Source organism: Heliangelus exortis, chromosome 3 (genome assembly GCF_036169615.1).
Source record: "Heliangelus exortis chromosome 3, bHelExo1.hap1, whole genome shotgun sequence".
NCBI lineage: Eukaryota > Metazoa > Chordata > Aves > Apodiformes > Trochilidae > Heliangelus > Heliangelus exortis.
Window position 1 is genome coordinate 29021268 of NC_092424.1, and position 21313 is coordinate 29042580.

At 34.4% G+C, this 21313-nt stretch overlaps 1 protein-coding gene across 17 annotated transcripts in view; it reads left to right on the forward strand.

The window, feature by feature from the left end:
- NRXN1 (neurexin 1) overlaps positions 1–21313 on the forward strand; it is a 705459-nt gene that overhangs the window by 89160 nt on the left and 594986 nt on the right. The window contains exon 4 of one of the 17 annotated variants that reach the window (XM_071739814.1): positions 168–315. The exons of the other annotated variants lie outside the window; for them this stretch is intronic. Coding sequence (XP_071595915.1) covers positions 168–217 — 50 coding nt within the window. The 3' untranslated portion in view covers positions 218–315. Of the gene's footprint in view, positions 1–167; positions 316–21313 lie in introns of those variants that run through there. 17 annotated transcript variants of the gene reach the window in all.

The following is a 21313-nucleotide window of genomic DNA, read 5'->3' on the forward strand; positions in this document are numbered from 1 at the left end:
GCAATGAACTGGGAAATTCAGAAGTATAAAGGAGAAAACTTTCTTTGGAACTGAGTATGGACTATGGAATTGTTATGAAATTCCATTCTTTTAGTGGTTTTCATCCCTACCAATCTATTACTCAAATACCTTTTTCCTGCAATGAGCCATTTTTATCCCTTTTTCAGGAGTACACACCCAAATGACAGAAAGCTATGTATCTTCCTGTGACCATTAATACTCTACTTCTGATGGACTGTAGGTGAAAACCCTAAGAGATTGATTCCTGATGCCAGCTACCTTGGTAATTATGTGACCCCACTCCCACCCAAAAGTAACATCTCTTTCTCAGATTAAATATTAGAAATAATTTACCTGATTTCCCCTCTTTAGTGAACCTGAATATCATTATTAGGGATATATCAAAAGGTGCCAGATAAGTGCATTCCATATCAAAAAAAAAAAAAGGGCAACACAGACATTTTGCTAATATAAGCTGGTCAGAAGCCTATAAGAATTATTAAAAGAAATCACCAAGCTCAGTTACAGGCAAATCACCTTTGAGATGTACATTTGAATGCATGTGAGCTACCTATTATGATCTTACAATTGAACCTGTGCAAAACAAAGCATAAATTAGTTTTAGAGGAAAATTCCACTTTAACAATGCTATTTTTGCTATGAATGATGTGTCATTTAAATAGATGTTTGATATTATTTGTATTAACTACAACTACTGACTAGTTGTTATAGTTTTCAATTTTATAAGTTACGTGGGTGTAGTTATATTGAACTGTAACACTCTTATAAGTTTACATCATCACAAAGATGATGTGATAGTTAAAAAAATTCTGATTTTATTTTAATTCAGTATTCTTATACCTGAATACCCCCAGATCACTCTGGTACAAGTATGGAACTGGTGCTCTCATTTTACCTGAATACTTGTGCAAGCTATAAATTTTGCAGGTAACTGTATTAATAAAGTTTGGATGAAAATTTGGACCAGAAAAGAAGCATATAAAAGTATTTAAGTGCAAGATTGGATCAACAAAGGTAAACTTGGAAATTGGTAATTTTATATGATCCTTGTACAACATCTTTATCTGTATAGGATTGTTACGTTCATGGGAATCCAATATTAAACAGAGGAGAAGCTCTATGGCAAATCTGTATTACAAACATTGCAGAAAGCCATTTGAGTCCCACTGTTACTCTACTGCTATATATTCCCTCAGAGCCAAGAAGGGAGTTAGTGAGACTACTAAGAGGATATGCTCCTCTGTTCCTATTGAAAATATTGAGAAGCACTGGGATACATAAAGTAAAACAGTAATTCGCTGTTCTACAGGACAAACTCCTCAACATTTAATAGCATATATGCATTTAACATATGTATATGTAGTTGTATTTAGGACGTAGGCCCATACACAGGTAAATAAACATGCCCTGAAAGCCTTCAGTTTTGTCAGATTTTATGAATTTGTCTCTCAAAAATGACACTATCTGAAGTTTTCTCTGATGACAGATATGTAATAAAAATGACTGCTGTATCTGTGTCCATAAATCACTATTATGTGTTGTTTATTCTCTCTTCCAGGAAAATACATGCATTTTGTAGTCATTGTTCTAAAACAGATGAGAGAATTATACCTTGTGTTGTCCCTGAAATGGATAGTCTTGTGAAAGAAACAGTTTTTTTAAAGTTCTGTGTTTATTGAGCTGTTGTAATGCAAAAGTGTAATTAATATATTCCTTTTTGGAACAGCTATAAGAGCTTTATATTAGCTCCATAGCTTTTAATAAGTACATATAACTCTCAAAAATGTATATATATCTAGGTCATGCTAATTACCCACCTTGGGAGGCAAGAATGTGCCTATACTTCTCTATCTTGGCATACTCTTGAGAACCAAGTCAGAATAGCAAGCTTCAGAATGTCTAAAAATACATTTTCTAGGTTTGTAGCTATTAAACTGCTTAAAGAGGTGGTCTGTCATGTAATAGCTGGCAGACTCTGATTTGTATTATGCAGGAAATAAGACTAGATGATCAAAAGCACCCTTCTGGTGCTGAAGCCTATGAATCATATGCAATAGACAAATTCATGTTACATGTGGTAACCTGAATGAAAATTGCACAAATATAAAACCAGTAACCTCAGTTTTATTTTATTTGGCACCAGATAAAACTAGTCAAAACATTTCTGTCAATTATTTGTGAAGCAAAACTGGCACCGTTCATTTTTGCTCTTTGTTTCAGTCAAGAACGGTTACACAAAGTTGACAAATTCAATGAGGAACAAAAATTGTGGTCTAATCCAGAAAATTTTATGAACCAGAGGCTAAAACAGTCCCGTAGGAGTGCTCTAAATTAGGCAGAAGATTCAGACTCTAGTTTTAATTTAAATACTGAACCTGGTGTTCTAATATTTACTTTTCTTTGAACCTCACCATTCAAATATATATTCACTGTGAGTTAAGTAGTCTTCTTTAGTTTCAATATGCACACACAAAAGGAGAGGATGGAATCATAGGCTACTTCAGTCAAGGTCTTCTTATTCTACTTTAGAATTATCTTTATTCATGAAGACTTAAAATGCTTCCTTAATCTGCAGTTTTACTGTAGCCAGGAAGTTCCAGGTATTTGCTATAATTCAGTAAGACAAGTGGGAGTTTCTAGTTTCTCCCTGAACATACAAAATGGTTGGGGCATCCTTTAATTCAATGAAATTAGAAGATTTCTAGTTTAAAAGAATTCCAAACTGAGACATATCTTCTATGTGTTAAGTTTCACACCTTGTAGACTACTAAACATTGGTTTATTAACATCCTGTTATTGATTAAAAGTTCATATAATACAATGTGTGAAATGAATATACAAACAGCTGATTATATGCCACTGGAAAGAATTCAGATTCACTTGTATGCTACAAGTCGGCTACAAATTCTTTCATTGTTATTTTCTATGCTCAATATTTAATGTGGAAGCATCTCTGTGTGTAGTAAACAGGAGGTCTCTCTTTCACCACATCTGTTCTCATTTTCCAAACTTGTCTCTGTGTCCTTAGTGAAGCTGGAACTTACATGCACATCAATGATATTTGATCTGTGAGGAAAGCTGTAGGGAAGTGGGAAACTGTACTACCAGTATCCTCACATAAGGAAAAACCAAGTGCTTTTTATCCATATCTTTGCCCTGTGTTTAAACTGTACCACTGCCACACAGAGAACAGGCTTCAAATACATGCCCATAATTCCTCCTGTGCTTCTGTACAGTGAGCATGGGGACTTCAGAAGCTCTGCCAGCAGCTTCCTGCTTGGGCTCAACATCATCCTTGAGAACTGGCAGCATCTGATATTTTCAGCTCATTAATTTCGTAGAAGTACTTGAGCATAGGGCATATTGAAATGTCACTTCAAGAATGCCATCACATTTTTGAAGGCTGATATGAAGTAATTGTCAGAAAAACAAACAAACAAACAAACAAAAAAAAGAAAAAAAAAACAAAAAACAAACAAAAAAAAAAAAACCAAAAAAAAAAGAAAAAAAACCCAATAAAAAGCCCCCAGAAAACAAAACAAAACAAAATAACCAAACAGAAAAAACAAACAAGCAAAAAAACCCAAAAAAAACCTAATAAACCCTCGAGCAGTTAAAATTAAATAATTTGTATCATTTGGATTTTAATATTCACCCTCACATAAATTAGTACATGGGATGAAAAAAAACACACAATCTGTTTTCCATTTTGTTTGCAATATATTATATGTTTGTTTTATCTTATGTTGCCTCTGTTTTCTAAAAGTCTTTGTTTAATTGGTGAACTGATGAACACCTGGTGCATTCATGGTTGCAAAGTATCTGTTACTATGCAGAGGAGAGGAGAGAGAGAGAGGGAGAGGGGGAGGTTATGCAGAGACAGAGAGAACATAACTGGCAGTTGAAGCATGAACTTTCTATACCTTAAAGTATGAATCTAAATTACTATTCTGCTGCCAGTTTCAACAGATCGTTGAGTATCATGATATTTGTGCCAAAAAAACAGCTTTTCAGTACTCCAGGCTTGCTATATTTTGTATTAAAAAGCTAGAATTATTTATATTTAGGAGTGTTTCATAGAAACCATCTACTTTGGTGTTTTAGCTTATTGTAGAGTTTTGTGTGCAAGTAATCACTAAGAATAAAACCAAGCTGACATTACTACTAATCAGGATGATTTGGGAAATCTATCAGTCGTAACACAGAGCAAGCAAGCAAGAAAAAAAATTTGGACATCGTGGACATTGTATACCAGTGAATATAGTTATCTAAAATAGCATTATTTTTTTTCTAGATTTCAGTTTTCTTTTGAAGTTATACAAGTTGTGTTGGTTTCTTTTTCCTTCTACTTTGTTTTTGTGAGGGGCGATTTAGCTAAAATGAGCAACAGACTGGATTACTGTGGTCTAAAAGGCACTGCCTGTAAGGGGACAGATGAAATATTAATTGGTTTACAGGTGCACTTAATTATTGTGCACTGAAGGTGTTCAGTTTTCCTATGATCAAGATGGTGGTTTGAATATGGACTGAGAGAAAGGTTTTTTTCTTGTGCTAAGTAGAAACTTAAGAGAATATGAGAAGGGGTGGTAAAGCTGAATAGAACTTCACCAAAACTTACACATCTCTTGTCCCACGTATTGTCTGAAGGACAATGCTTTCTGTAAAGCGTGAATGTTTATCTTTCTTTTGTGAAGCACTTTGCTAATTAAATGCCTGTAGCATCTGTGAGATGCTTGCCATGTGGGAGGATAGTGAGTTTTGGCACAAGAGAGTAAGAACAACTTGTTCTGGGTTACCATGTTAACGAACTTTTCCTTGAAAAGCCAAGGCATTAAGTGAAAAACTAAATGGGCAAACTTCAGTAGCTTGACATTAAAAACTGTTTCTAGATGTATTTCAAAACTATTCGTGTCTGTGAAGTCTCAATGAAACCAGGAAGGCTCTGAAGAGCTATAGAAACATAGGCATAAAAGATTTTATTATTCCATTCTTTTTTCCTACTCTCTCTGTCTTCCAGCTGCTAGGAGAAAGGTAAGGGAGCAGCTCTAAAAGCTTTAAAACACCACTGCCTGAAAAGTATTTTCTTGTAGGACCAACTGTTCTAATATTCAATAGTCACAGACAAACCTTTTAATAAAACCAACCAGCCATTCACTTGGTTGTTTCTATTGCAAGGGTCAGGAAGCAGGTGAGAAGGAATGGAAACTGGAAAGAGCCACTGATGTGGCAGTTTCTGCAATTTTAGAAGTGCAAAACCCAGACCTGGCATCACAACATCCTTTGTTGAGTTGAAAACTCAACACCTGCCTGAGACACCTGCAAGACATGCCTAATACAAGCTATCTGGTTGTTCATTTGATCTTAAAAAGGGAGAATAATGCTTCTTAAGCATTTCTTTCACTTCTGATGTATGGGTTTAACAATACTGTGTTTTTGTCAAAGACATTTCAACTCCAGCACGTTCATATTTTCAATATTTGTAATTGATTTGATAACAGTTACTTAAATTAAATTCATGACATTTTTTTAGAGAAAAATATTTCCTTCAACCATCTTTCACCTTCATTACTGTGTTTTAACTCATATCTCTGAAAGTAATAAATATTTAGGCTATAGGCTTGACTTGATCATCACCTTTACATAAGCAAAGAATAATAATAGTGAATAAAGTGAATTAAATAAGGATGTGTGTACTTTAGTTTACATGCTTTCAGATCAGTTGAGAGCAGGATGTGAAGTAGGTTTGTATCAAGAGAAGAAGGCTAATGAAGACAACAACTGCAGACCTCTAGATCTTAATTAGTGGTCTATATTTCTAACCAGATTAAGTCTGTGGTCAAAGCTGAGTAGAATGCTTTCACATAAGCCAAGGTTTGGTAGTGTTGGCAAAAGAAGAAATAAACATCAGCAGGCATAAGAAAGGAGAAAGAATTTACTATGTTTGCCTTCAAAATAAGCAAGCTTATACAGTGAAAACCAGTTTAACCTCATCCTGTTTCACCACTGACTTGTAAACAGAGCTTCTGTCTCTTTCCACCAAACTTTTTAAAAGGTGTAGCTTAGCCTTAAATAAAAATAAACACTTGAAATAATATCTGACTATTTAGGGACAGTTTAAAAAAGAATGAAAGTACCTAGCTCTTAGATGTGGATATCTCTACATGTCTATTCCAAAACCATATTATTATAAACTTAAAAGAATAAAAGATCTAATATCAAATACAATCATATAAGAAAATAGAATGAAGAGGAGAAGAGAATAGGTAGAGTATGTTATTTTATAAAATAATGTGCTTGAACAGAATTCCCAAGCAGTTATACTCCCCCTAAAGGTGTTGATTATTTAATATCTAAACATGGAAAAAGCTAAAAAATCTGATTATTTTTTAAATCTAAAAATTTTATGAGGAAATGGCATACATACATAATCTACATGAAATTTAACTTACCTGCAATAAAATGTCAAGTAATTTGAAACAGAAGTAGCAGTACTTCAGAACTACCTTTTCTGTAAATCAAGGAGCAGTATCTGTATGAAGTGACTCTAAAGCACAATGAAACATACTGAACACATTTAAAATTTATCAGCAAACTCCCATTAGTTATCAAGCAGGAGAACCATTTATCCTGTTCGTTATTGACATCTCCCAGAATTCTTTCTGTGGTTTTGTGCAAATAGCTTGTCAGTCTTTTTGCAAATACAGGTGATTTTCAGTAACATTTTTCAGATTCTTCAAATTGAATTACACAGCCAGAGGCAGTCAATCTTTCTTACCATTAATTTTACAGGAAAAAATCTTTTTATAGTGAAGGCGAGCTCTACAAAGGGGACCTAAGCATACAACACTACCAGAGATCTAACCAAAGCGGTATAGAGATTTTGCTCAACAGAATTCAGAGTGCTTGGCTTAACACACAGGACTGCTCTGAAATATATGGGAATATAACAAGTTCCTTTGGGTACTGGAGGAATTTTATTACTGGAAACTCCTGTAACTGGAAAGATGTGGATGAGCAAGTATGGTGAAGTCTAAACTGTGGTCATCACAGTCCAAGTTGTGAATTTGCAAACATCTGAATTTTGGCATTGACCTTGGCAACAGTGAGAGGGTACAAGTCTTAGGCCATATCCATTTCCTGGTTTGGCAAGTTCTAGCTTTTGTTCTCTTTGAATTCAAATCTGTTTAAGCATTTTATTTTAAATTAGTTTAAAAGAGAAGTGACTGTAACTTTAATTACATTCATAGACTGTAACTTGTTTTTAGTAACAATAAAATGGGAGATATAGTGCTATTTTATTAGTATCTGAATACAGGACAAGATCTTTATTAGGCTTTTCCATTCTTGCCTATTGAGAGTCTGGAAAGAAGGACTAATATGAATTCTTCACATCGTACCAGACACCAAAGCTGGGGATAGAACTGGGCTATAGCATGGAGCCTCTGCTGTGCAGTGGGTTGATCGAGCACAGACAGCAGACTCCCCAGAGGGTCAGCATAATCTCACATAGATAAACCTCATTGCTACTGACCAAGACACACTCAGAAAAGATGTAAGGTTTGATCAGCCTAGGATATGTGAGGCGTAAAATTACTTCCTTCCACTGCTCAAAAGTTAAGGACACATCTGCTGTTATAAAAGTCAATAAAAGTGTGAAAAATTGAAGTGCTCTGAATGAGGTGCTATGCAATGCATTTAGTATGACATATCATATTGTAAAGAAAAGTATGAGGTTCTCTTTTAGCTATGAAATGTAGCTTTTTAAAAACAGAAAAAAAGATGAGTTTCCAGAATTAAAGATCAACTTACAATGATTTAATAATTTTCTTAGAGAAAGTGCTTATTAGAATAGAAGGCTGAATTTGAGAAAAATTACTTTAAAACCATTGAGGGTTTGCATATGGATTATATTATCAAATGTCAGTTTATACGTAGTTTTTCTATGGCAAACCTACCTCTTATTAGCAAGCTGCTTATGTCATCGTCTAGTTTTCAGTTGTCTTAAAGGAAAAACCAGCTGTGGGATGGTCAATAAGTGAACATTTTTTCACTGTTTTTTATATAGAAACAAGAACAGAGATGGAAAAGGCAGTATTGTTTTCATGATTTTACTTCTTTTGAATCTTTTATTGAAGTTCTACTATTCTGTGTTTTCTTTGGAGTGAAAGAAAAAAACCCTGATGCCTTATGTCCCAGTCTTACTTTTCAGCTTATTCCCACTTTCTTGAGCAGGATTTCAACCTGCAAGTGTGGTGCAGAATGGAATTCGGCAGGTTTTTTATATAAATTGTTTTATTAAAATTGGAGCCAAATTTTCCTGCTGCTACTGCCTCTCTCTTCAGTTGCTAAGAGTAGTGGGTCTAAGACGAGGAAGGCAGGGCTAAAAGTATGGGCTATGTCAGGCAGTAATTCCATTGTAGTGCAGTGATGAAAGAAGCTACCAAGGACAGACCACTGATTTCAAAAGGCTCTTTTCTGCTAAGAAGAAGCCTGCAATAGACAGAAAATACTGAGGAGCACTACTGCTGTCTCTGATAAATTCAAGTTTTGGTAGAGCTGTTGCTGGGGCACAAGTATGTGAAACCCAGTATCTTTATTGTGACTGGGTTTTTTTATAGTCTGTCGCTTGGGAATGACAACTAATTGCTGTAAATTTTTAAGAGAGGAGACAGGGGAGGACTATGGTATTACTTATTGTAAAGGTATTGGATATAACTGTATGAAAGTCAATCTTTTGCCATGAAACCATGTCAGCTACTAATTTCCTTGTGTGGTAAATTGTCAGTCCTGCTCTTATTGACTCGCTCATATAAAAATGGAAAGATTCCCCCAAATCTCCTTCATCCAGGCTACAGGTATTATTGTCAGACTGCTGTGGCAGAAATTTGTTTTGTGTTCAGGTTGATAGTAATGAAAAGGGTCATCAATATAGCTAATATTACTGTTGATTTAATATTGCTTTTTTGTTGTTTTTACTTGCAGTATTGCTTTGCTATGACCTTTTCCTCCTGTACACTGCATTCTCTCTTCTCCACTTTTAAGAAATGAAATACACATCCCTCAATCTATGCCTTGAAATAGTCAATAGCTACTGAAGAAATGTTTTTAACTTTGGGCTTTGATGTAAGACACTAAGACTTTGGCCTGTGGCAAGTGATGTAATTAAAATATACTTTAAGCTGTGAGATAACCTAGAAAAGCATGGGGGTATTAAATGTTGGTAATAAATTGATGTATTATCACCTATGTGATGAGGCAGTAGTCTGAATAATATATTTGCAGGAGCTTGCGTGAACTCTCACAGAAATAGAGTAGATCAAAAGTAGTAGATCATAAGTTTATGGTTGAGAATAAATCAGATGATATTGTGGTGTTATTAAGTCCAGGAAGTATTATAAATAATTTCTTAATAAAAAATACTAACAAGTTAATGTTAATTACAATATTCAAATAAGAATTCAGATGAAAATACAGTACTATATTGTTAAAAATACAGTTTTAATGCAGGCAATGTTAAGATGAAATTGCGTTCAGAGCTGGCAATATGTTGTTCAGATAAAATTGCTCAGAATCAACTAATAATTTGTTCTGGCTATTCATAATGCTCTTCCTTTAGCAGTTGTAGTTGTAGTCAAACATGGCTCTGCTGTATAATGCAAGGAAAAGCATAGATGTGCAAAGTAGGTCATCATTCCAGTTTTTATTGCTATAAAATATAAAGTTGTAACTTTTTTTTTAATCTGAATAGCTTGTGTTTTTGTTTTTAAATAGATATGGTTTTGAAAAGAGTAAATATGTGATTTAGATGTCTGAGTAGTTTGATCTTAAGATATAGGAATAACCAAATGTTTTTTACATCTTGCTACACAAACCCATGTTGCTATTTTTGACAGTTGTATCCTCCCCATTTATATTTTCTTTGGATAGGAACAGCAACTCTGAATAACATGGATGGATCATTGCTATTCAGTTTACAGCTGCTTTAACATGAAGTCTTAGCAGTGGCATTATGCATGTCAGTTCTGCAGTAATGAGGCTTTCAAGGTATTATCTTTGGAAGGCTGGAAGGCTGCACATGTCCTTTACAGACTTTTAATGTTGTTCTCTGCTATGCTGTGTTGAAGATTTTTTTTCATTGTTCATAGTCACTTCGAAGAATGGGATTTTAGCTGCACATTTACAATGCTCTCTGTTCATGTGAGCAATTGGAGGGCAAGAAAAAGGTGAAAGAGCCAACAGGTGTATTTTATGAAACCTTCTACTGTTTCATAAATTCTGCTAGGAGCTAGGATCTAATTCAGCCACAGTTGAATTTAATGCCTCCTCAGAGCTACTCATGATGAATTATGTAACTTTGAATGTCCCATTACTGCATCAGGGGATTCATGGGAAAAAGTGCTTCTTGAGGGAGGCACTTCTTTATGGCACTATAGCGTGAAGCACTGCCAGAGAACCTATTTGCCAATTTTATTCAATGCAAGGCTTTTTTTCCTGCTGGGTAAGTCCCAGAAAGCTGGCTAAACTGCCTCAATTGTACCTTTTCTGTCATCAGAGTCATGTGAAATGTTGTAGCAAAGCTGAAAAAGTGCTGTCTTGTGCTTATGACACATGACATAGCATTTTTCTCTTTTTTTTTTCCTTCCCTAATGAAGTCACTTGGAAGTCAAAAAGTGCTTAGATAAGAAGATGTTTCCTCAGATAATCCTGACTTTTCTTTCTGTCCTTACTAAGGCTATATTTTGTTTTTATTTTTTTTAAAGTACATTTGTGGCTTCCCTAGTCTGATTATTCCTAAAGCCTTAGTTCTGTTTGAATAGGTTATTCTGAAGAACGTAAATTGTATTGCTGATATATGAAGGTATTTGCTTAAGAGACATGCCTTTCCCTAATATGGGAGAAAGTATTAATTTTTGTGATGCAGTTTCTTGAGAAGGTCACTTACAGTTTTCTCTACATTCACTAAAGATTGTAAACTTTACATTCACTTTACATTCACTATTCTTGTGCATGCTCCAACATCCTAAAGGTCATTTAAAATATTCTCCTTTAGTGTTATACAAGATGTCTGAAAGAAAAAAAATAGAAAAAAAATAGAAAAGCAGCATTAGGACAAATAAGAACTCTACACACTACTGGAAAGTTTATGATTCATTACAATTTGCATACTTAGATTTGGTTCCATTAGAGACTTTGTTTTATATGATTTTTCTGTGCAAGAAGGCTGTTATTATTTTTTCTTCTCCCAGTGGGGTTCACAGAGAGGGCGGGAAAGTTATTGATCTACACAAGAGATCGTTAAACAGAGCCATTTAAAATTAGATATTCTGTAGAAAATAACTTGAATCAAATTAACCTGGAGCATTTGACTCAGTTTTGCCTAGTAACCTTGCTCTCAAACATGTTTTAAGCTTAATAAATTATCTGTTATATATATTTATGTTGTAGAAAAGGGTGTCTTGAGAACTTTTAAAGATACACTCTCTAGGTTGCACTATAATCCCCTTTGTAGTTACTTATTAATATAGCTTTTATGCTTTGAGATTATAGGGTTTTATTTCAAAAGACCACAGTCATACTGCTTTTACTAGTTTTACTTCTAAAGGTCATATCAGAGTTGTCAAAAATAAGCAGAGATCATAGCGTTAATATTTTTAAAATATATTTAAAACACAATGTTGGCAAATCTGATAGCGTTACTCTCCCTGTGGTAATTTAAGGTTGGGGAGCTTTACTGATTAAACCCTTCATTTTAATTTTAAACATTTGCATTTAAAATGTAACTTCTTTGACTGGTAATAAATGAGGCATTGGTTATATTTAATAACTCCTATGTATTGTGGTGTCACAGCAGAACCAAAAGATAGTACATGCTGTCACATTTAGGATGATAGATTTTGTAAAACTGTGTTGCATAAAGATGAACCCTTTTGTGCTACCTAGCAAGGTTGCCATGGTGACAGAGCACTGCTTCATGGGAATTTCTCTTTTCTGTTAATGTTAGACACTGAACCCAAAGCTGCTTTTTTAGATTGTTCTTAAATCTCACTTTTATGTGATACCATACTGTAGAGAATTATGATTCATCTTTTCTATCTTTATTTTCTCAGAAATATCACCTATAATGCTGTCATAGCTAAAGTACTAAACATGTTAACTTACCAGGTGCTAAGGATAGTAGACAGGCTAAAGATTTTGTTACTTTATGGTACATGCCGTTGCTCAATTTTAGAAATATTTAGGATATGTTTATCAATTATATACTTTCTCTAAACTATAAAAAGAAAGATCTCATGTATTTATAGTCTGTAGAAGTATTTTTATCATGGGAAAACATTACAGAGATTGTGCTGTAGAGAGATAAATCCTGGCATTTTTAAAAGGAAAATATTTTGTTAGAAAAATTAATTTAGATCTTACACGTATGGGAAATTGTTACAAAATTTATTTTAGGTCTGCAAATAAAATGTTTGTGGAGTCAATATGCGTTTCTCTGTAATACGTAATGCATTTTTATTGTCCTGTATAAGTAAGAAATCACATGGGGACTGCAGTTGATTCTGGCATTCATAAGCCAGTGACCTTCTTTATCTTTACAAATAAAAATTATTTACATGGAAATCCTTACTCTCTGCCTTAAGCACATTGTTCATTGTGCTGAATCAGACAGAATTATAATATTCACAAGATACAGCCAACTCCTTCACATACGGCAGAAAATATATCCATGAATGTAAGTCACAATAATTGGTACCCATTTGGAGCTCCCTATCTGTGCTAATGAATTCATGCAACAGGAATATTTTTCTGGAGAAAGGATCTCTTTCTGTTTTCAAGTGAAAACAGATAAAATAAAATGCTTTCCTGATGAAAGTGTTGGAAATATTTCTGAACATTGTTTTGCCCCATTCATATGGAATGTTTCCCCGGAGTGCTGAAGTATTTGTTCAGAGCATCTAGGAAACAGACTGGCAAACATTTCAAAAATGACTGAGCCAACCCAGAGTGGGTGCTGGAAGATGCAAGATCCTCTTCCTGCGTACCTCTGCTTGCAGAAAGATGGCACCATGCTCGGTGTCCTAATTAAACTGCCTTTCCTTTTGCTCTTGCCTCTCATTTGAAATAATCTTGGAACAAAGTGGGACTGAAAAGGCCAGCAAAGGGATGTCTTAGAAGGATTGGAATGAAATGAGGAAAGACTTTTCCTTGTCTCTTACTGGCACAAATTTAGATAAATGTGATGGAGAACAATCCCTTCCTTTTACCCCATCAACAACCTGTCCTACTGCCAGTGAATTTTCTCACTGTATGGAAACTTAGATGATGATGTCCTCATTTTACTAAACTTTGCTAAGGCTTACATAGACCCTTTTCCCTTGATGTCTTCCTCCCTAAAATTAAGCAGTTTTTGAAATGTTTGCATCATGTTCCTTTTTGTATTTAAAGCTGTTTAGTAAGCAGCATGATCTATATTCTTATTTTTATTTCTAAACTTATTACTGAGTCAAGTTTGTGAATGAGGAGCAAGAACTTTTTAAAATGTTTCTTCGCTTGAGTGTGAGAGTTCTTGTTTTGTTCTGTTGCTTTTGTTAAGAACTGCTAGATGTCAGAGTGTTCTGTGACCTTACCATGGTTTCAATTAATATTCTTGTTCCCCAATTAGTAGGGTTTGTTCTGAATAGTTTTGTAAGAAGCAAATGTGTTAAACTAGCACTACTTTTGTTTTCTTTTATTCTAAATAACTTAGACATAAAATTTTGCTACAGAATACCATGATCTTTAAAAAAAAAATATGATGTAAGTAATGCATCTGCAAAATTTGTAATTAATAATAGAGTTCATTACTATACTTAAAATCACTTCATTATCAACAGTGCTACCAGAGGGTAGGGAAGAAACTGGTGAGGAAGGCTTCAAGAAAATTAATCACTTATATGACTCTGCATGTTCTAAATCTTAGCCAGAATTCCCATTTATGTAAATGTTCATTTTTAAATGGAGTCTTGTGTTCTAAAATACCTGTTCATTAAGAGAGGATTTGTCCTTCTGACAGTCAGCTAAAATATTTATATTATCTCTCTTCCTGTCTCTCTCTGCTTAAGAATGTTCCCCTGATCAATATGTTCAACATATGAAATGCATATGACTTTTTATCTACTGCAGTCAGATCCTGAGCTTTCTTCTTCTTAATGTAAATTCAGAGGGTGTTTTGGATAGCAAGCCGTGCATAATCAGCAGATAATCTTCTGTTGCTATTGGCACTTCAGTTCTGTCTGATTAAGAATGATAATATAGGGAAATGTACAGTAATGCAAATCAGACAGATATGGTAGATAGGATTTTTAAGAATCAGCAATTCAGTATTGTCAGAAATTGTTCCCAACTTGATTTTTTTAACAGAGGCATTTTTTCACCTAAATAGATACTACAAAAATTACTTTAACTCCATATTTAATCTATATCTAGGAATAATGTAGCATTATCACTGCAAATAAAATGCAATAATCCTTGGTATGCAAGAGGTTAAATACTCCGGTAACACATATTTTTTTAAATTTTCAATGCTGAATCAAAGCATGACCATGAGTTCTCTCCATCGTGCCTCCCTCCCTGTAATAAGAATGTCATAGTCTTCAGAGAGGATTACTTTCTTCACCCTCTGCTTGACAAGGTGCATATCCATTGCATTCCAAAACTTTATAGTAAGCTGATATTTCACTATGAACATAACTACAGGTGTCTTGTGGAAGGAGTGTTGTAGGATACTGCTAGATACATCTCAAAAGTGGTACTAAATTGTAGGACTTTTTAATTGCACTTTAACAACTCTTTTCTGTTGGTGCATTTATTTATTCAAATACAACATTTAATACTGGAGCTTAAAAAAATTAAAGTGAGTATCCTCATAGCTGAAACTTGTGTAGGGAAGAAAAAAGTTGAGAACCTATCATATTTAGATAACATTCTCTGTAAATGATTGGTTGTTTTCTTCATGTTTGTATCTGTGCATGGCTCATTAGTAAAGTAAACCAACACCTCAGAAGAGAGAGAATTGTGTCCTTTCTCATATAGCCTTCAAATAAGATCCAAATAATGAGTCAGAGAGGAAATGGTTTGGAAATTTCTCTAGGACATATATATCTTTAATGGTACCTTTTTTAATTCTTGGGTTTTGATTTTGATCTGAAGTCAGAAGTTTGACAGATATTACTGAGTCATTGATAAAGTACTCTGCAATGTTATTGTATATTAATAAATATATTAGAAAAGCTAATGAAAATACTGCTTTGAGTGAAAATACTTCACTCAAATAAGATGTGCTCAAATTATGGGGCTGGATGCTTACATACTCCTGTGCAAAATGGAGTCCAAAATAATAAATTTCAAAATAGAGTCATCTTTGTAGTCATTAAAAAATGCTTCATGAACCAGATCTTTAAGTTGTTGGTTTGGCTTGGAATTTCACTGAGCTTTGTTTCAATTACATAGGTCAGAAGAAGGTCAAGGAAACCAACTGGAAGAGTTTTGTTGGTTCTTTGCAAAGTAATTTACTGACCAGAGCTGCTTTTCTTACCTTTAGGAATCAGCAAATCATAAGTGCATAAAATAGCAACAGTATTTCAAAATATTTGTATTTGCTTTATGCCTTTGCCATCAAAATAAAATTCCTACTCTGCGGGAAGTTGTGGGGTTTCAAAATTTTTTTACACCCCATATAAACTGGCATTTCAGAACTTCCTGTGAAGTGGCACATTTTGTCAATGCTGGCTATTAGTGAAACAGTTTTAATGTGAGATTCATTGAATCCTGATCAAAAAAGGTATACAGCTACAAATCTGGATCCAATCTGGAATGGCCACATGACTGATTCGAGCATACCTCATATTTTATTTACAGCATTAGCTTCTCCATTTGTTAAATGTACTCTGGCAATCAAAATTTGCTTGTTTGCTTGTAAATGCAGTATAACATGGTATGTTAGACAATTTAGAGGTATATGACAACATTTTCTCCTGGACCCTGATTTCTTCACTGGACTTTTAAAGTAAGTCAAGTATACTCTACTAAAGAATAAGTTACCTAAATATCCACTAGGGCTGGGAAAAGAGGGACTCCTGAGAACTCACTGAAAGTGTATGCAAAACTTGAGGCTTTATTTAATATGTAATGGGAAACAGATATATTCTGACCCAGTTTAACACTGACCCATATTCAAGGGCAATGAAAGATGGAAGGATAGACTGTTCTTAAACTGTTTCATTTATTTAGTTTTCAAGGGAAGAAACATGACTTTCTAATCTAGCATTTGTTCCTCCTCAAAAAATGCCTATTTTTTTTTGTATTGTTCTATCACATTTTTAAGTATACTTAGTGGTATTAGGATATATTTGTATTTAATTACTATTCACAAATGAGAGAATGTAAACATTATAGATTCCTTATGTCTCTCTTTGTGAATATGGGAAGATGTATGGGAAGATACCTTTTTCCTACAGGGCAAATGTGAGAGATGTTTTGAGGCAGCAGACATATTTCCAAAGTAGTAAATATTATTTCTAAACATTAAATATATGTGTGTTTTAATGATTTAGCATAGTGTTGGACAGAATTTGTATTGGTAGAACACAAAAATAAAGGTAGTAAGTAAAAGTGACCCTGCCTCTCATTTTATGGCAAACAAGAATTTCTAACTACAACCATTCTAACTACAACCATTATTCAGGTGATTCAGGTGTCCTCTGATTGCTTGTAATTGCTTGTGCATATACATTTGGCTATTTGGCTTGTTTTCTGGGCACAGCATGAGCTTTATTTTCCATATTGGTCCCAAGAGCAGAGCAGAGACCATATCTTTCTCCTTTTCATCAAATCAAACTCAAGTATGCAAGGACAAAAAAAAAAAAAAAAAAAAAAAAAGCACTGTTTTCCAAGATATACATGACCTGAAATAATTAATCTAGTGTATGTTATAATTACATCTAGCTACAAAAATAGGAAGTAATACACTACAGTCTTTCAAGGAAAGATCTATTTTACTTCTTCAGTATGTGGAACATAATTGTCCTGATTTCTTGGCAGGTAGTATTTTCATTGAGTCCTCTAATTTAAAAAAAAAAAAAAATGCAAAAATTTGAAAAAAATTTTAGTATCATACATTTTTTACATTATCTGCTAAGATGATAAAGGAAACTTGCAGTCTTTTCCTGTTAGCTTAACCAACAGATGCTCTAGCCATCTGCAGAGCTACTTCTAATAATAAGGATAGGAATTGACCATGACAGAGTACTTCATTCAACTATGTCTAAAACACTGTTTGAATTACCATCTATCTTAGTAAAAAAAAAAAAAAAAAATCATAGTTTTTATTTTATTTCTTAGTATATGTTTGAATGTAAAAAGATAATTTCTCATTTCTAGTATATGGACTAAATTACTATTTTGGTGAAGCAATTCACAAATAGTTTTATAGGACAGCTGGGATTTTTGGCATGTTCTCTGCTGTCGGTTCTTAAGAAATGTGTATTTCTACCCAAGTTTTTACATCTTTTGAGGTCTTTTTAGGATCAGGCATTTGTGAGCAGACAAGAAGTTGGTACAGAATTGTACCCAATACAGAATGATTTCCTTTCTTTCCCTATAGCACAACAATATTACAGTGGTTTCTTTCTCAAGAAATATTTATCCATTCTAATTTGGACTTTTTGTTAAGAGAGTTATATGTCTTCTGTTGCAAGATATTATTTCAAGTCATGCATATTTTAATTATATCTTTCCTAACTTGAAGATCCACAGCCATATGTTTCAGCCATATATCGGCAGGGCTGAGCATCTGTTCTCTAAAAAGATGAGGTAGTTTTGGGAAAGCTGCAAGTGATGAAACTGGCTTCACATCCAAATTCTGTACATCATGAATGACCAGCACATTTACTGAGTGTAACTAGCAGCAGATTTTTTTTCTTACTTCCTTGCCTAAAATATCCACATTAGCTATCAGTATTGGAATGAATCTCATCCCAGATGTGGTCCTACATTTTAAAAACACATGGTAGAGTTAATGCAGTGGTCCAGGCCTAAGTAAGCCACAGCTATAGTTTTATCTCTCATGCAGCCATTCAGTTGTCACTTGGAGTCTGAGTAATTTGTGGCCTGTGCAATCAAATCTTAACATGATTGGGTTACTGTGTCATAAAACTGTACACAAAACATCACTGTGAGTTAATATCACAATAACTTTTATTGTTATGAAAGTGAAATGGTGGAAAAGGGGCTTATTGCAACCTCAAAAAGGAGTATTATATGTTGCATTAATCCCTCATGTGGCATGCATAGGTAGGGATCAAGAAGGGAAGAAGGCACAGTCATGACCAGCTCTCACACACCAGGTGTGTGGAAGAGAGCAGGACCAGAACACAAACTGAAATCCCATACACCATTACTCTAAGTGAGAAGGAAGTTGTAAAAAAAAAATTATATTCTCTATCTCATGATTTAGTCCCTGTTCAACTGGTCATCATATTCAGGTACACACCCTCTGGATTTTTCATCCTATGATAAAGATGTCTTTCGTAGGCATGAGCCAGGCAATTTTTATAACATTTGGTTTTACCTTAATATAAAGCTACTTTACTGGACCTTTCATCTTTAAGTACAGTATTCAGCTGTATGTAATTTATTTTTATTTGCTTCTGTTATTTGTGGAAAATTAATGTATTCCTCAGATTTTTTTTTTACTGGTGCTAAAGGTGTATTCTGAAGAAGAGCCTGTATATTAGGTTCAATATTTGTCTCAAATGCTGAACTTTGAAAGTATTCCCCTTCATGAAAGGTATTATCAGTTCAGCATCATTTTTTTTCATAGTCTGTTGTAATTCTTTGATGACCAGTTCTCCCTCTCCAGGGAGAGAGATAAGGGAAATAATTTAAGACAACATACTGTATTGTATATAGTCAGTTTTTCAGATTGACTTTTGCAAAAGCAGAATCCAACACAGGAGATATGAACCACAGAGTACAGCTATTTATCAGGTGTTAAAGGAAAAGTGTTCTTTGTCTGAGTTTTGTATTGTCTGGATTATGCAGTTAACGAACTTTTCACTTGGGATCTTCAGAATATTGGGGAAGCTCTTTTAATACAGTCTAAAACATTAATTTAGCCACCTTTTCAAATTTTATTCTCTTACTTTTTGCTTCAAATGAGCCTAAATGTGTATTAAGAGCACAAAGACCTCTGTATTCAAGTATTGCATTTATAATGCTAATTATCCAACCCAGATGGCCATAACTATTGCAAGAACTCAACATCACAGTTATAGTAACTGTACCACTTGAATGTGTTGACATTGGCCTTATAAACTGGTTCTGCTACACATTGTTATCTGATTGGAGTGAATGTGAATGTTTCTCTTATGGATGAGAAACATGATCCAGCAGTAAAGTTACAGTTTCAAAGTGGGAATTTTGAAAGTCTATCCAAAAATTAATCTGTCTTTATAAATGTTGATCTATTTCATTTTTGATCTAAGGTTAGTGTTTCAGAACGCAGAAAAAAAAGCAACATTATTTTTTTTTAATAAAATGTCATAGATTTTTCTTTCATTGTTACTCAGATTCATAGCTACTGAGGCCCAAACTGAAAAAGAATGAAACAATGAGAAGTTTGGAGGTGCTCAGATCCCAAAGAGAGATTTCACATACTAAATTAGATCTAGAAATGAAATTCAGGGCAGATCACATGAGAAGTAGCATGCAAGAGGCTTCTACACTCAAGCTAGACAAAAATAAATACATGAAAGAGAAATAAATGGGAAATACCACACTCCACAAAGTTTAAGTGACCTGATACAATACCGGATTAGGCTCCAGTGAGAGATCTTTAAAGTCTGTAACAGCTTTCTTGCTTTAGGTGTAGAAGTTTTCTTTTCTTCTTTTTTTGCCTTCTTTTTCATCTTTTTTGTTCCTTTTTTCTCTTATTCTTTCTTTTTTTCCTTCTTTTTTCTCTTTTTTTCTTCTTTTTTTTTCATATTTTTTCCTTTATTTTTAGTATATTTTCTCAGTAAAATATACCAATATACTAAGTAAAATATACATTTTCTCAGTAAATAGGATATCAACTTCAATGCATTACCAACTAACAAGACACAGTGTCTCTGCATCTCAGGTGGAGGGATAGTAATTGATGGACCTCACAGTAGTACATGTTTTTTCAGGTTAGTTAACCATTCATAACTTGCCAATGGAATTGGATGGTATGAGTCTTTTTTTGTTAATTTAGTTCTAAGATCTGATTGTAGGTGCTTAGGGACATGGTTTAGTGGTGGACTTGGCAGTTCTAGGTTAATGATCTTGAAGGTCTTTTCCAATTGAAATGACTCTATAATTCTGTGCTAAATATTTAAAAGTCAATTTTGATTCTTTATCTGAGTGAAGCTCTTGAGGTTTCAAAGTGATTTATGGGCTTTTCATTTTAGTCATTTCTCTTTTAAGCTCTGGGTTTGGGTTTTCCATTTGTTCATTAGAGTGAGACCACTATTGTTTGTAATGAGAGTTAAGATCATTATACACCACAGTAAGGAGAATCAACATTCCCATTGGCAAGAATGGTTAATTTGTGGCTTTTGAGCTGTGCTTTAGTGTAGATTTGGTTTGAACATGGTCCTCATGATGGGCTTTTTAACACAGCTGATTACAGGTACATTCTGGGGAGTAGCTTCTGGGTGACCTGAACATCCCTCCACCTGCCGAAGGAAGGAGGCCATCAGGGAATGGAGGAGGCAAGTTAGGGCCCTGGGCTTCTGCAGTGGGCTTCTCTGTCTTTATCCAAATAGGAGGAATTGCTGAAAACTCTTGTTATCTCCTCTATGGGAACTATTTACTTATCTTCATTTCCCATAAAGAACCCAATCAGTAACATTTTTCTATATGCACTGTAAAGAAAATTGGCCACTGGGGGACTTGTACTATGGATTATCACCACTTAAAGCACTATTGATTGCAAATGAATCGTAGAATCATAGAATCATAGAATTGGCTGGGTTGGAAGGGACCTCAGAGATCATCAAGTCCAACCCTTGATCCACTACCGCTGCAGTTACCAGACCATGGCACTGAGTGCCACATCCAGTCTCTTTTTAAATATCTCCAGGGACGGAGAATCCACCACTTCCCAGGGCAGCCCATTCCAATGCTTGATCACGCTCTCAGTAAAGAAATTCTTTCTAATGTCCAACCTAAACCTCCCCCGGCACAACTTTAGACCGTGCCCTCTTGTCTTGCTGAGAGTTGCCTGGGAAAAGAG